This window comes from Gavia stellata, chromosome 8 (assembly GCF_030936135.1).
Source record: "Gavia stellata isolate bGavSte3 chromosome 8, bGavSte3.hap2, whole genome shotgun sequence".
Lineage (NCBI taxonomy): Eukaryota > Metazoa > Chordata > Aves > Gaviiformes > Gaviidae > Gavia > Gavia stellata.
Genome location: NC_082601.1, coordinates 28,207,246 through 28,222,860, shown reverse-complemented (window position 1 = coordinate 28,222,860; position 15,615 = coordinate 28,207,246). Strand labels below are relative to the sequence as shown.

Genomic DNA, 15,615 nt, shown 5'->3' with positions numbered 1-15,615 from the left:
TTGGTGCTGACATAGTTTTGCTTTCCACCCACTCTGATTCTTCTCTGTAGCATCTGAAATAGTGATGGAAAGGCCTGTGTGAGCATTATCAATAGGTGAATTTAGCAGGCAAATTCAGTTTGTCTCCCAGCTTCGTTAGAGTACTTCTGCACAGCCAGATTAGTGTAACATCAAGACCATAGTAACGCCTTACCATACGTTATAGCACACATTACAAACTAGTATGTGTTAAAGCTTGCCTAACAGGTGGAGAAACTAGATCAGGGCTGGAGAACTGAGTATAAGCAAAAATGGAGAACCAGGGCTCTAGTCAAAAGACTGGGAAGACTGCATGGTTATTACTGTGTCTTAGCTGTTAGGAATAGGCTCCCAGAGGAAGCCCAGTAGCAGCAACTTCTCCTTCATTCTAGTGCGGTCAAAGAAATTAGTTTAAATAATTGCCAAAGGAGGTTGAAGTTAATCTGTTTGACTTGGCACTGGAAGAACTGCTCACATGGGCAATAGAGCCATGAGTTACCACCTCTCATTTAAATGTGGAATGTGACTCCAACTCAGCTTAGCATGGGCTAACACACCAAATATGAATTCGTATCTGTTGTGCTGGTAAATAAGCCGTGAACAAATTCAGGGATGAATGCAAAATGAATTAACCATGCTGAAGATTCTCTAGAGCAGTGTCCAGTTTAGTTTCTCTTATGAAATTAAGTGAAATCCAAACCAGTAAACAAACAGCATGGATTACATACATTACAGATTCTTCATGTTTAAATGTTTAAAAGCACACCTGCTGTTCTACAAGTGTTCATTTAAAATAAGGGGAGGGGGGTGTGTTTCATGCAATAAACTCTCCTTATTTTGTATAGTAAATATTCATAGAACAAAGAGTGGCTGGATGAATTGGATTGCTATCATCACTGTCCCAAGATGATGTATAGATCCTGAGCAGATCCATTAATGTGGTATTTTTTTGGCTGCAGCACAGATGTTTGAAACTTCCATGTAAAGCGTTCTTCTGAGATTGCCAAATATGCATTTATAGAAACTTGCAAACTGGTTTGGTAAAAGGGATTGATTTCATTATATCCATATTTTTTCCTGATTATCCTTTGATGGTGTTTCTTTAGTAAGTAAAGATGTAGTCCTGCAAATAATTGTGTCCATGAGTAGTCACTATAATGAAATCAATGAAACTGCACATAAGAAAACACTGTACTTGACAGTTAGGGTTTCACGGTATTGGTCTGTAGAAGCTAAGCAATCTGTCCAACACTGATTTGGATTGAACACAGAGTTATTTTTAATTCCATTCTTCTGCTAATTAAAAGTAAAACATTAAGACTTCTGCAGTACATGGAGTGATGATCAAATTACATTTACATAAAAGGATCATACTTGTAAGAATTTAGAATGTAAAGCAACCTGGACAAAACTTGTAAATTTTTCTCTTTATGGGAATGTAGTCAAAAGTTTGAGTAAGTGTGGTATACAAAACTGTTGTTGATTCAGTACTCAAGATAATATTTCTTTAATGCCAATGTTTTAATTTTAAAGGTCTATCATGTAATTTTACAGAAGCTTTAGTCCAACTGCTGAGACAGGTGCTACATATCTCTCAAGACTGATGGTGCTCAGTGTGAAGACCAATTGAGAAATAGTCTGTACACTGTTGTTAAAGTTATCTTTATCATTTACATGGTGCAGATATGTAATATCAGATGATATATTGCAGAAGGAAACTGAATATTACAATTTCAAAGTATGCAGGAAATTTAAATACTGGAAAAATATTTAAAAAAAATTTAAATACTAGAACAAATTGCATTTTACATGCGGATATTGACTTAAAAATATTGTTCAGTGCTCCAAGAGCAAGAATCAATTATTTCAGATCCTCTTTTATAGAAATTTGCAACTGAACAAAGCAGGCAAATGACAATTAGGAATGGTTTAATGATCGTATATTTATTTCTTTATTATTTCTAAATAAATACTGGTTTGTTTTAATTTATGCATTAATGGATTTTACAAACAAGAAGGGATTACTGTATTTACCTGAGTGTACTTCATGCTTAATAGAGTACATATAGTTATTCACAATAGATCTCTGCTTCAAATCCAGTAACATTTATTAGATAAATCATATCTTTCAGGGAACAAAAAAAGGTTAAATGATCAGTGATAGACATTCTACCATACTTCTTGTAAATTATTTTAAGGCTTAATTACTTTCATTGTTAAGACAACTCTAGTGTTATTTTCTCTAATTTAAACTTCATTCGATCCACTTCTATAATCTTGCTAGATTGAAATACTTCTCTTTTTAAGTTTTTGTCCCTTACTTAGACATTGTGGACCACGTGCTAGGAACTCTTTAAATTGGCTCTATTTCTATATAGATTAAACTCTGGAAGTTTTACTGTGAGGCATTCATTCCATTAGTTTCACGGATTTTCTCTCCAGTTTTCTATCCAGTTTTCAAAATCTTCATTGAATTATGAACACCTGATCGGACTGCAGTGTTCCAATGCGGATCTCACCAGTGCCAAACACAGAGGTATATCACTTCTACATCTACTAAGATTCACTTGTCCAAAAAAGATACCCTTGTCCTAGTCCAAAACTGTAATTTACTCCTTTTAGGTACCATATTCAGATAACTCATGTTTGGCTGGTTATCGCTCATGATACCTATGCAAGGCTACATGTGTATATGTACCTTTATCTGTTAATTTAAGAGCTCAACAAAAAATTTAGATTTATAACTTTTATTCACTCAAACAAAATGAAACAAATATGACTTAGTTCAAATTATCTGACCTGATATAAAAATACCTAAACACTGTATCAGAGGGTATTCTGGGCTTGGCCTCATAGTGTCTCCCTTTTATATTTTACCACTTAAATTAAATATCCACTAGGATAGAAACCAATTCCAGTTTATGGCTCCTGTGCTAATGTCTCAATCAGTGAGTTAAATAACTATTGTCAAACTTAGCGCAGTGACTATTTCAGTACTCAGCAAAGGATTGACTGAAGATCTACTTTGTGATTGTCATATAGCATGACAATTAGGACACTTCCATAAGGTATCAGAGAGCCCTTCCATAAATCAGACAGAGAGTAGATTTGAACAATTGCAAACCGTATTGATCAGGTGTGGATTAAACTGCCTTGACTGTTCTAAGTACTTAATGAAATCTTCTATAATTTCAATTATGTGAATATTTTAATTGGAATTTAGTAATTAAAATAACAATTAAAATTTATTAGTTAAAAGCAAATACATGCTTATCAATCAATAATTCCAATTAAATTTATTATCCAGCCTTCTAACACTAGGTGACAGAGATTTGTTACACAGAGTGTTATTGGATTCCCTTATGTAGTTTCTTGGTGTCTACCTTGGTACTCTCCTGTGGTGGGTTGACCCTGGCTGGACACCAGGTGCCCACCAAAGCCGCTCTATCACTCCCCTTCCTCAGCTGGACAGGGGAGAGAAAATATAACGAAAGGCTCATGGGTCGAGATAAGGACAGGCAGATCCCTCATCAATTACCATCACGGGCAAAACAGACTCGACTTGGGGAAATTAGTTTAATTTATTACTAGTCAGAATAGGATAATGAGCAATAAAAACAAATCTTAAAAACACCTTCCCCCCACCCCTCCCTTCTTCCACTTCACTCTGGATTTTCTCTACCTCCTCGTCCGCAGTGGCACAGGGGGATGGGGAATGGGGGTTGCAGTCAGTTAATCACATGTTGTTTCTGCTGCTCCTTCCTCCTCACACTCCTCCCCTGCACCAGTGTGGGGTCCTGCCCACGCGAGGCAGTTCTCCATGAACTTCCCACAGGCTACAGTGCTTCACGAACTGCTCCAGCGTGGGTCCTTTCCACGGTGTGCAGTCCTTCAGGAACAGACTGCTCCAGCGTGGGTCCCCCACGGGGTCAGAAGTCCTGCCAGCAAACCTCCTGCAGCGTGGGCTCCTCTCTGTCCGCAGGTCCTGCCAGGAGCCTGCTCCAGCATGAGCTTCCCACAGGGTCACAGCCTCCTTCGGGCATCCACCTGCTCTGGTGTGGGGTCCTCCATGGGTTGCAGTTGTTTTCTCCCTTTTTTAAATATGTTATCCCAGAGGCGCTACCACCATCACTGATTGGCTCGGCCTTGGCCAGCGGTGGGTCTGTGTTGGAGCCGTCTGGCATTGGCTCTGTTGGACATAGGGGAAGCTTCTAGCAGCTTCTCACAGAAGCCACCCCTGTAGCCCCCGCGCTACCAAAACCTTGCCATGCAAACCCAATACACCTCCAAAGGATCTAGGTTTTATTGCAATACCGTACCATGCTTAAAAGAAGTATTCACCTTCCTCTTCAGATTTGCAAGGCAACAGAGAGACTTTCCACTCCAAACCACATGGATCCTGTCTCTCTGCAGTTCTCTGCACCAGACATTCTTAATTTCCTGCTTACAGGGATCCTTCTGTCGGGGCCTCAGCAGCTCAAATGTTACCTCTTTTTGGTCACCATGGGGTATCTCAAAACTCCATAAGGTTTCACCACAAAGACCATGAAAGATGTATTTATTCCTCCTTTTGCTCAGTCTGTTACTGATCTCGTTCCCTTGGAAAAGAATTTTCAGGAGGAGGAATAGCAGATGCCAGTATATTTGTCAGCACCAGCTGAGCCAGCCATCCTTTAATCATACTCTTTTATCCCAGATGATTACAAATCCTTCCAAAATCTTATGAGAAAAGTTGCTTGACATCTATGTGGAAGCAGTCCAGGAAAATCCTTACAGTGTTGGATATATTGCACACAGCTGTGCCTAGATGGATAGCTTTACCCATCAGTAAAGAATTGTTGGACATGGCGAAATTCCTTTGGCAAGCAACAGGTTCTTTACCACCAATCTCCAGGAGAGCAGATTGTCATTAGTGTAGGCCTTCGTGTGAGCAGTTCTTCGCTTGTCCTCTGCTGGACTTTCTGGTGGTAGAAGCAGTGAGCAAAAAGTCTGAACAGCAGTAGTTTTAATCTCTTCCATATGTAGAAGTCCAACTATAATTGTTCTATAAACTCCAACACAGGATTCCCAGACCCCCTTTACAGACTAATTTAATTAGGGTCTGAGGGAGTTTTAAGTCCTTTATTAATGATGCTCAGCTTGTAAACAGAACGTCACTGAAGGCACTTTGTGCTGATTCAGTGGATTCTCACATCCATTGCAACAAGTGTCAGGCGTTCTTTGGCATTTGAGACAGTTTTTCGAGGATTGCAGTTTTTACTGAAAAAAATTATGAAGCTTTACAATTTGCCTTAAAGATTCCAGTGTAAAGGTAAGGATATCAGAAGGCAGATTTCCATCATCAAGAGGCAGTTGGGAACATGATGTCAGAAATATCTTAGGTAGGCTCTGCATCTGTCCTTGTGTGAGAGATGCTTCAGACCCTTAATCATCTTTGTGGCCCTTTGCTGGACTCACGGAGCACACTTATTCCATTAGTGTGAAAGTTTCAAGCACCTACTCAGCTTAGTTACTTAAGTACCAGTTCCTATGGACTATGTTCCATTATGTCAGTTACCAGATATTAACTATATCAATGATACAGTTCCATATGAAATGCTTCTGGCAAAGTGATAAACAGCTCTTACAAGGACCATTAATTACACAACAATATTATGAAAATCCAGAATGTTCCAATATTACCAAACCTGGACTTTGACCAGGCAGATCCAAATTGCATCAAGAAAAACCATGTGTGCAACATCAGATCCAAACAGAGACATATTTTGTTTGACATACTTTTTTGAAAATATGCAAACAATGTTTTGTAGTAAGTAGAACTCTCTTTGGTCCCAAACCTCTGTCTCACAGTATGAAATAGGTTGTTGCAGCTTCACAAATCTAGATTTAATTTTTTGTAGCTCTAACTAGGTAAAGGAGTCCTTCCGCATGCTGTCAAATGTAGAAAGAGTGATTTGTGGGTTTATTTGTTTGTCTGGGGTTTTTTAAGTTTTTCAATGTTCGGGATGTAAATTAAGGCTAGGCAAAATTGTGACAGTCGTTCTTTTCTCTAAAGTGATCATTAAACATGACTACCGGCTTGCAGTTTCAGCAACAAGAATTTTGCCTCCTTGGAATCTGAACGCAAAGGTCCCATTTATGTAATTTAAAATCTGTCAATGAAGTTTTGATATTTAAGCCTTCCAGTTAAAAGTGTTCCTAGTTCGATCAGAAACCAACAAAATTATAGATGAGGAATATAAAGTTGTCTTTTAGGATAAAAAAAGGTATAAATCTGCAAGACTAAAAGTTAAAAGCTATTGTTAGAAATCGATAAATCAGGCTTAGAAATGTGCACTTCATTTTGCGTAAAATGCACTTACTAACTTTTAGCAGTTCTTTCCATTTTCTGCTTTGAGAATATTTGGCTTATTTCAGATGTTTGGTCCCAATGTTTCTACTGAGCTGTGAGGAGGATTAGTATAGGATTTTCAAAGGTACAAAGGAAAAATGTTCCTTAAGGATCCTTGAAAATGTTTCCTTAAAATTGTTTGTAGAACAATGAATTTTAAGATGCTGAAAAATGTTTCAGGATCTAATACTGGCGTCAGATACAAGATACAAGATGTGAGGAAGCAGATGCAAGACAACCAACAGGCTTTTGGACTGAAAACCTGGGAGGCATAGGAACTCTGAATTTTTAAAATTTATCTTTTGTCTTGAGACATCTCCTGGAGGCAATTGAAGAAATGTTCACAGGCGTGGCATTGTTTGTGGATATTTGATTATAAATATCTGGATAGCCATATGGTAGAACATGAACAAGGTATGGGAGTGATGCCCTGTTGACCATGAGTGAAGAGAAAGAAACTACAGAAAATTAAATGTGGAGCGGTAAATATGTTCATATAAAGGAGTTACTTGCTCAGCCTTCATTTAATCTCTGAGACCTCTAGGATTACCTCAGTTAGAGTCATAGTCTTAGAATAGCAGAGGAAGCTGACAGGAGATTTCTGTGAGTACATCTGACTATTAAATTTATTTCACGTTTCCTTCCAAAATAAGCCTCTACTGACTATCTCTCAGCAACTCCTATAAAACTTTGTGTCCCTGGCAGTAAATAACAGTGGTAAAGCAGCTTTACTAAGAAACTGTAGAGGCCTTAGAACATCTTCAGAAGTTGAACTTTATATACATAAATGTATTATTGAGAATAATAGATTATTTTTATCACTGTATTTTAATTTAAAACCTGTCAAATCATACTTAAAATAAGTAATTTCACTCTGGAGTTACATATAGAGTTGGTTAGGAACATGTGTAGTTTTTCTTTTCAGAGATTTTTTTTTTCTTTTGAATACCTCTCAACACAAAGAAGTACCCTCCCTTTTTATTGCCCTTCTTGGGAAGGACATCTCAAAACATTTCTCTTATTTAAGCTGGAGTCACGATATGGAAATCTTTGACAATATGTGACCTTGGGCAAAGTGTTTCTTGATGGGGTAAGTGAATAAGTAAAGAAATGTATAAAAAATAGTTTCTAGTATTTAAAGTATTATCTGTTTATCTTTTCCTTGATGGTTTCTTATCCATGAGTTTTAAGTACTCCATAGATATAATTAAGTTGATTTTCTTTTCACTATTCATAGAACGTTATGCAAAATACAGTGATTTCTGGCTGTAATAAACTGTGATTGAAGTGGACAGGAAAACCTTGGCTCATTTAAGGGGTATACAGGCTGCTGTCTCTATTCTGCTTTAGACATGAGCGCTCTGTCTCCTAGTCAAAATATTTCACAATAAAAATTTTACAGGCTGGAGAGCATTTCCAGAAACAAACTGTTAATGTGAATATGTGCTGGAATAGCACAGGAAAACAAGTTGTGAGGAAATGATGTTTAAAGGGAAATGAAAAATATCTTAACTTTAAATAAATTTATGTCCTTTGAATGCCATTTCTTGAATGGGAGGTCATAGTCTGCTAAGACAATGATGCACCATCTGCAGTCCTAATAGGAGCCAAATACTATGGCTGTGCTCTGTTCAGTGCTAATGCAGTATTTTTAGCATGTGCTGTAGTAGGTAGCTGCAGGAGGAGATGGAGGAGAGTGAGCATGTCAGAAGCAGAATAAACTTTTACATGCAGACAGGCCTCCAGGCCGTAATACAATTTGAGTGGTAAATAAAGACAATAAAGATACAAATGTAGTAGAAGGAATGGAAAATGCAAAATGCAGTTGGGCTGAAGTTGCCTAACACTTGGATTATAAAGACCTGTTTCCTTCATTTATAACCTTGTCAAACCTACACTGACATTTTCCATGCTAGGTGTCTTTCCCAGGCTGGGTTGTTTTGGTTTTTTGGGTTTTTTTTTGTTTTTTTTTAACCTCATTTGAAGGTTTTAGCCAAAACAGTATAGCCATTTCTGAAGCTAGGCAAAAAATGTTGTTTTCCATTTGAACAAAACCCTACCTTAGAGTGGTTCTTGGGTTCCCTGGCACTTGAAATGTGGCAGAGAGGTCATTTTGTCATCTGCATTGTACCTTTTACTGACTTCATGAAGTTTTATCTCAAACTGATAGTAATAACCTTGAACTAAATTTGAGTTTTAATAGACTAGGGTTTAGCTTGCTGAGGTTGTTAAGCACAGTCCCCAGGGGATTCTGTCCAACTCAGAGAGAGACTCTGTCTTCACAGCTCCTCTGTGCAAACCGGGTTGGGTTTGAAATTACAAAGCAGCTATGCTAGGGGACTTTCCAAGATAGTCATATTGTTCTCCAGAGTACTTTTGTTAGCAATTTTGCTATGAGATTCCTGGTTCCTGCAGGCCTGAAGCTCAGGGCAAAAATTCAAGGTTGTCAAAATGATTAAAGCTACAACTGCTACATAGACTTGACTAAGAATCTGCTCAGTAAAGCAAATCAAAAGCCCTCACACATCCTGGGTTTTATTTACATTCCTGTGAAAAAAATAAAGAGAAAAACATCTTTATTTTGATGCCAGCACAATTTCAGCATGTATTCAGGTTGCTTTCTTCCCGGTCGCTCCATGTACAATATAGTGCAGTTAGTCCAGAAAGCAGAAAGTTGAAAAGCTGGCCCATTTTTGGGCCAGATTTTTCTTTTTTGATACCCTACAACTGCAGTCCTGTCATGCACAACTTTCATAAAACAGTCGTTACCTAGTTACTATTGCTGCAGAAGCAAACCTCTCCTTTTTTATCTTCTTTTTTAAAACCTTTGTAGAAATAGAACAAAGTGAAACATAAACCAGTGCTATTAAACGTTTCCACGTCTGTTCTGGTCATGCCAAAACAGGTATTACAAAATTTGCTTTTAAAGAGTAACAAAATAAAAACATTAAATTTATCTAGGAACTTCTACTAAACCATGAAAATATGCATTCTGAGGGAGTTTATGAATCAGAAAAATACAGTGACATACTTGATTCTTCTTTTAGTATTTGCTTTAGTTATGCTTCTCTCTGCACTAGTTCATAAAACTCTTTTGTTCTCTCTCTTGATAGTTACTGCAAAGAAAACTTCTAAAATCTGTTTTACTATGAGAATGCAGTACCATCATCAAGGGAACAAGAGTGCATAAACAGTGTCATTGCTTGGCAAAGTCACTTACTATCCTACCCCCACTTCACTTGGTAATTTTTGCTATGATGTGACCATCTGAGTTTTCTCAGATGAGAAGGTTTATAGCATGTAGGGAGCAAAAAGCTCATGGGAAAATTCCTTTTGTAACATTCTCTCTGTTATTTTTCTTGACTGTTAGTTCTCTATTCTCATCTGTGTAGAATATGTCTGCCGTAGTACAACTGTTAATTACTTAGTTGCTGTCTTGATGTAAAAGTAGAGTAAAATTATTCATAAAATACTTCAGTACAATTTCTGACTGATGAAAAAAGGGAACTTGGATTTCTTTTTAAAAATCTAATAATAGAAAAGGGATATGAACTTAAGACATTTTAGCCCTGGCATCTGGGAATTCATTTCTGTCTGACACAGACTGGTAATTAGCCTACAGTTTGTTTAGATCATGTTACTTTTTTGATTTTTAAAAAAAGTTATTTTATTTTCCTTCCTCCCAATAAAGTAATCTTAAACTACATTCTGTAAAAAGGGTTTGATAGACTGATGTATCTTATTCTTTGAAACTGTGTATTTTAAAGAGAAATTACAAAGCTTTTGAAGCCTGGGCTGTTCCTCACCACCTTTATACTGTGTTTATTATTCAGATATGAGTGTGCCCGGGGTATTTTAGGATTCTAATGTATTCTGAAAAAGGAGGGCAAAACATTAATTTTGTGGATTCAAAATAGCACTTTAGTAGAATTATAATTTCATTTAAAGCTGCTGATTGCTCAGGTCCCCTTCAAGGAATACTTGTAAAATAGTCAATGAACAGTTGTGGAGTGTGAGCTGTCCACTATCTCTAAGTTGTATCTGTCTGGGTTAAGGTTGTGACCTAAAAATTGAATATCCTGAAAAAGTGCCTGAAACTCTATTCTTTTCTTCTTATTCTGTGTTAAACATGGATGTTCATATTCAGTGGTCAGTTTATTATTGAGGTATTCCCTGCAAGTGTTGATCGTGTCCCCAGATTTGCTTTTAGAAATAATATAAGGACTATCATACACTACTTTATGAACAAAATGATAATAAACAAGTAAAAAGTAGTCATTAAAATATTTCGTATCTTAAAATATTTTCTGAAGAGTGGCATTCTTCTACCTTTGTTGTTTTTAGGTTTAAACTAATATTTGCTCATGGAAGGGTGAAAGATTGCAAATAGTTCATATAACATTACCAAGTTGCCTGTAGTGCTATGCAACCCTCTTCAAAGAAATGTGGGCGAGAACTTTGATCATTAGTGCATGCACAGGTAAGAAAACAGTTGCATGGGAAACTGTACTAAGTAATGATTTTCCATGCTGGGCCTGTCAGCAGTTTTGAAGTTTTCCCAGGATAGAGGAGAAAGGTACAAAATGGATAAAAAAGCAGATTTACTTGTAGATTTACTAACACTTCAAAACACCCGGTACTCATGCCACTTGGTTAGGATACTGCATATACTAAAATAGACTTCTTATGGGAAAATCAATACTACAAGCTGCTTCTGCTGTTTCTTCCGTAATTCATATTAACTTCTTTGCTGAAAGTGTCCCTTTGATCTCATTGATTGTAATCAGCTTTCTGTTTATCTTTTAATTCCTTGTTGCTCTGCTTAATTAAAGTTTTGTACACTCTGTTAATATTGAGTTTCTTCCTTATAGTTTAGCTATTTACCATCTTCTCTTTTGCCACAACTTTGTCTATCTATCTACAGTATTTCTCAGTGTTACCTTTTTTCCAGACAGAAGTGGCTTAATAGCTAATCTAAGCTACAGCACACACAAAGACCGTCTTGCATGTGAACACATCTCAAGGCTCTAACGTTTAGTTAAACAATCTTTCTACAAATATAGGTGCGGAAAAGAAATACGTCAAGACTAGCATTGAAAGCATTCACTAGCAAGGTTCTCCTCTGCTGAGATCACAAAGATTACTCAGCTAATGCAGTGTTTTCTCATTCTGATGTTAGGTATGACTTTGTGCAATAGGCCTTTTCAAAGAGTCTATTTTCTTTCAAGATATGGTTTCTTACTGCATCTAAACTTGTTGGGGTCTTCACTCTGAGTCTTTGTGTAAAGAAGAACTGAGCAAAAAACAAGAGTAATTTGGACCTGTTGCTGGAAGTAAACAGATTTATGAGGGTATATACAAGGTTGCTGTGATGGACAAAGGTGAAGACGATTACAGGTATCAAACTGGTTGGCCCATAAGCCAGAAACACCTCCCAGCTTCTTAGTGTGTCAGTTTGTACTGCCATATGAATTTAAAAGGAACATAATTCCCCAAAAGAAAACAATTATTTGGTCCCAACAACCATGGGACCTTCATTGTACACACACGCGGTAACTCCTAGGTAACTCCTAGGATGCCAAGTGAGCTTCTTAACTGCGATATAACTGACCTTATGTGATGCTCAGAAAAACATAGCCTATCTGTATGCTGTTACAGGGATAGCTTTGGTAAGAAACAGCCTATTTGATGTTCCACTGAGATTGGAACTCTCTGCAGTGTTATTAGGAGTGAAGTTTCACACTACACCTACACTACACTGAGGTCCTCTTCGCTGCTTGTTTCCTTCCCCTCCCTGTCACAGCAGGATGCAGCAGTAGCCAAGAGGTGAGTCAGTTTAGGCAGGTGAGCCAGGGGACGCCCCATTCCCTTGTTTGTTTACCTGGGTTGCAGAGAGTGCTTTCATTTTCTTCAGCTCAGATTGCTGAACTGACTCACCTTGTGACCACCCTACCAGGACCCTTCTGGAGGAACTGGAAGGTGCATGTGGGTGACAGGGGAGAATAGATTATGATCACTGCACTGGATATCGATCACTGTTATCCCCATTTGTTGGTTTATGAATTTAGCATTTCTGCATTGCTAATTTAATTCCCCTTGTGTATTTAATTATGCTGACATCTCTGAATATAATGCCAATTTGCAGTGAAATTAGGGCAGGTAGTAGACCTATTACCATTTAAATTCTACTTTCACCCCTAAAGGACAGTCTAAGTTTAGTTGCCTTCTGCAGGGACATGCATGTCCCTTGTACAGCAAAAGAAATCCAGAAGGTGGACTGCACATTTCATAGCAGTTCAGGGGACATGACCCTGTAATGGCAGTATCACAGAATAGTTGTTCACAGTATAGCCTATTCCCCCCTGGTTCCATTACTGCATGTTTTTTTAGCTGAAGAAAGTTTGCATAGTGTATTGGAAATATAAACAGAGCTCTAAAAGCCACAAGGCGTCCTTAACTACACTGCCATCAAACCTTCTGTTTCACAAATAAGTATCATGTTTTCCTTGGATTTGTTAGCACTTTCTCACTGTTACTTTTTCCATCAGTAATACTACTTAGTATGTCAGAATTAATTGCAACAGTTTTAAAAGGTACAAAATTACTGTATTGCAACAATGCTCTGCCTTCTAATTGTCATCAGAATGAAAAGCTCTTTTTTATTAAATATCTCTTTTTTATTTAAGGAATAAATATTCCTGTTACATGATTTGTTTTCTCTGTAATCAGGTTTCATGATAGTTACTGAACACTGCTTCAAGTATTTTGCCAGTTCGGATTTGTTTCTCAAACAAACAGGAGGTTTTTATAACTAACCCTGAATCAACCACCTAATTTTGGAAAGCAAAATGTTTCCATGTTACAAAGATTAGCCAGTAAATGAATGTTAACTTTTGTTTCTTTGTGACATACATAACAGGCGGAACAACTTTGCTCCAGGCAGTTTTACTTTTTTTTTTTCCTCATTTAGGGCACACAAGATAAGTTTGTTTCTTAGCAGTTAACTCAAAGACTTAAATCAGGAAAGTAAGTATCTGCAAAGGTGTATCAATAAACTGTGCAACTTGTGAAAACATTCTGAATTGGGATAATCACGATGTTTAATGGCATATTAGTACATAGTGTACTGCTTAATTCACTACAGCTAACTTCTAGTTGCTGCTCTGTTGACAGTTACACCTGTGCATTCTCGCTGACGTCAGTCGGGTTTATATGGAAGTTAAGCAAGACCAGTAATTGGCAGTAAAGATAAAATGTTCTGTTTGTAAAGAAAACAATGTGTGCAGAAAGGAATGAGTATCAAGAGGGTTTAAAAAGTTTTGGCATATTATTAAGAGGAAATATTTAACAGGATGGTTAAACTTTAAACTAAAAATATTTTCCCATTGGCTTTATTAAAAATATCTCTTCAGATTTTAAATGAGAAAAAGACACCTATAGACCAACTGTAGTCACCATGACAACAACTTAAATGCACAAAACACATAACAGAATTACTTGACGGCATAGTTAACTTACAAGCTAATAGATCAAATCAGCAGAATGTAGGCTATCCTTCACCTAAATTAATATATTTTTATTCTATCATAATACATGAGCAAACCATAGCACACAACAAACATGAACTCATGTTTCGTATTGAAGGTATTGAATAATTTAAGTGAATTTCGTTTGAATAACTAAAACCTTTTCTTTTAAAGACAGGTCTTTTTTTGGGAACTGTGACTGTCTCCAATTTTTGCTAATGTTTTTGAAAATAGAGATAGATAACTTTCTTGACTGTGCAGCTGGGGGTTCTATGTATTTCTTCACAGAATTATGGAAAGCACAGATGGCAATGACCTACCAGTATCAAGTCATGCAGCCATATCTTTTGCCAATGCAAAAATATTCCCCAAACTACGCTGAGTGTTATTGTCTAGTCTAGTTTTAAAAGTTTAAAGCTATGTAGATTCCATTGTTTCCCTTGGGAGCCCAGTTTGTTTCACTGCCAGGAAGCTTTCCTGATATTCAGCCTCAATTTTTCCATGTTTAATTTCAGGCTATTAATACGAGAGTCATATACTGAATAACTATTCCACTTTTTGTTTATGATCTCAAAATATTTGTAGATGCTGTCAGTCTAGTCAAATGTGAACAAATCTATACTTAATTATTTTTCACTTTCCTCTTTAATTGAGCCTTTCAAGCTCCTAGTTAATGCTCTCTTTGAGCAATTTCTACTTTCCATGGATTTGCTTGGTTATAGGAAAACTTAATTCCATTTTTTCTTATACCAAAGTCATATGAGAAGTAACGCTCTCTTTCTTTTCCAAGATGTAGTTAAACGTCTCCAAATTACAGGATTCTTCTTAGTGACATGCTAGCATGAGTGTTTGGACCCTGAAGTCTATCTCAGTAGTGCTCATTTTCATCTCTCTCTCCCCTTGAAATGCATATTGAAATATGTTCTCTCACATTTTGCTTAGCCTCCAATGCTGTGAAATTATTTTCATAATATTGTTTTCTGTGCATTTGCAATACATTTTGAATCCTCTTTGTTTTCACCTGGCTTGAAATCTGAAAAGTTCATTAATGTTTTCCATTGTTATATAATAAGTTAAAAAAAATAGTTTTAGTCCTGGATATTAGCAAAGATACAGCATCTCATCTTGATGTTACTCTGTTTATGATTTTCTTGTCAATTTTCAGTTCTCAAAACTACCTTCCTTTGTGAGCCAACTTGAATTACATTTCCAGGTATTCCAGTGTCCAAATCTTTCTGGAAATCCAGTGATACAATTTCTACTGTACTTAATTTATCTACTTGTTTTACTGCTCCATCAAGAAGGCGCTTCAGATTACTTGGTTTAGTCCTTATAAAAACCGAAATGCTAAATTGCTCACAATTCCATAATTCCCCAGCTAATCAGTATGCTATTCTCTTAATGTATGTTCTGAATTACTAGGGAGCTAAAAATTCAAATGACTTGTTGATAGCCACCAGCATCACAATTTACTTCCTTCGGTTCTAACATTTACTTTTCATAGGTCTCCAGTATTAGATACGTATCTTGTCAGTATACTGGCAAGCTTTTGGGGGTTTTGGTTTTTTTACTAATTCCTTCTAGACAGGCATATTTGGAGCGGTCATTGATACCTACGAAATTCTTTCCTATGTAAATCTGTTCATGATGATTATTGTGTTTAACGAGAAAGAAAATCTG

General features: G+C 36.9%; 1 protein-coding gene across 2 annotated transcripts in view; it reads left to right on the top strand.

Moving 5' to 3' along the window:
- PDE1A (phosphodiesterase 1A) overlaps nucleotides 1-15,615 on the top strand; it is a 163,688-nt gene that overhangs the window by 56,558 nt on the left and 91,515 nt on the right. The window contains exon 5 of one of the 2 annotated variants that reach the window (XM_059820139.1): nucleotides 450-463. The exons of the other annotated variant lie outside the window; for it this stretch is intronic. Coding sequence (XP_059676122.1) covers nucleotides 450-463 — 14 coding nt within the window. The remainder of the gene's footprint in view (nucleotides 1-449; nucleotides 464-15,615) is intronic. 2 annotated transcript variants of the gene reach the window in all.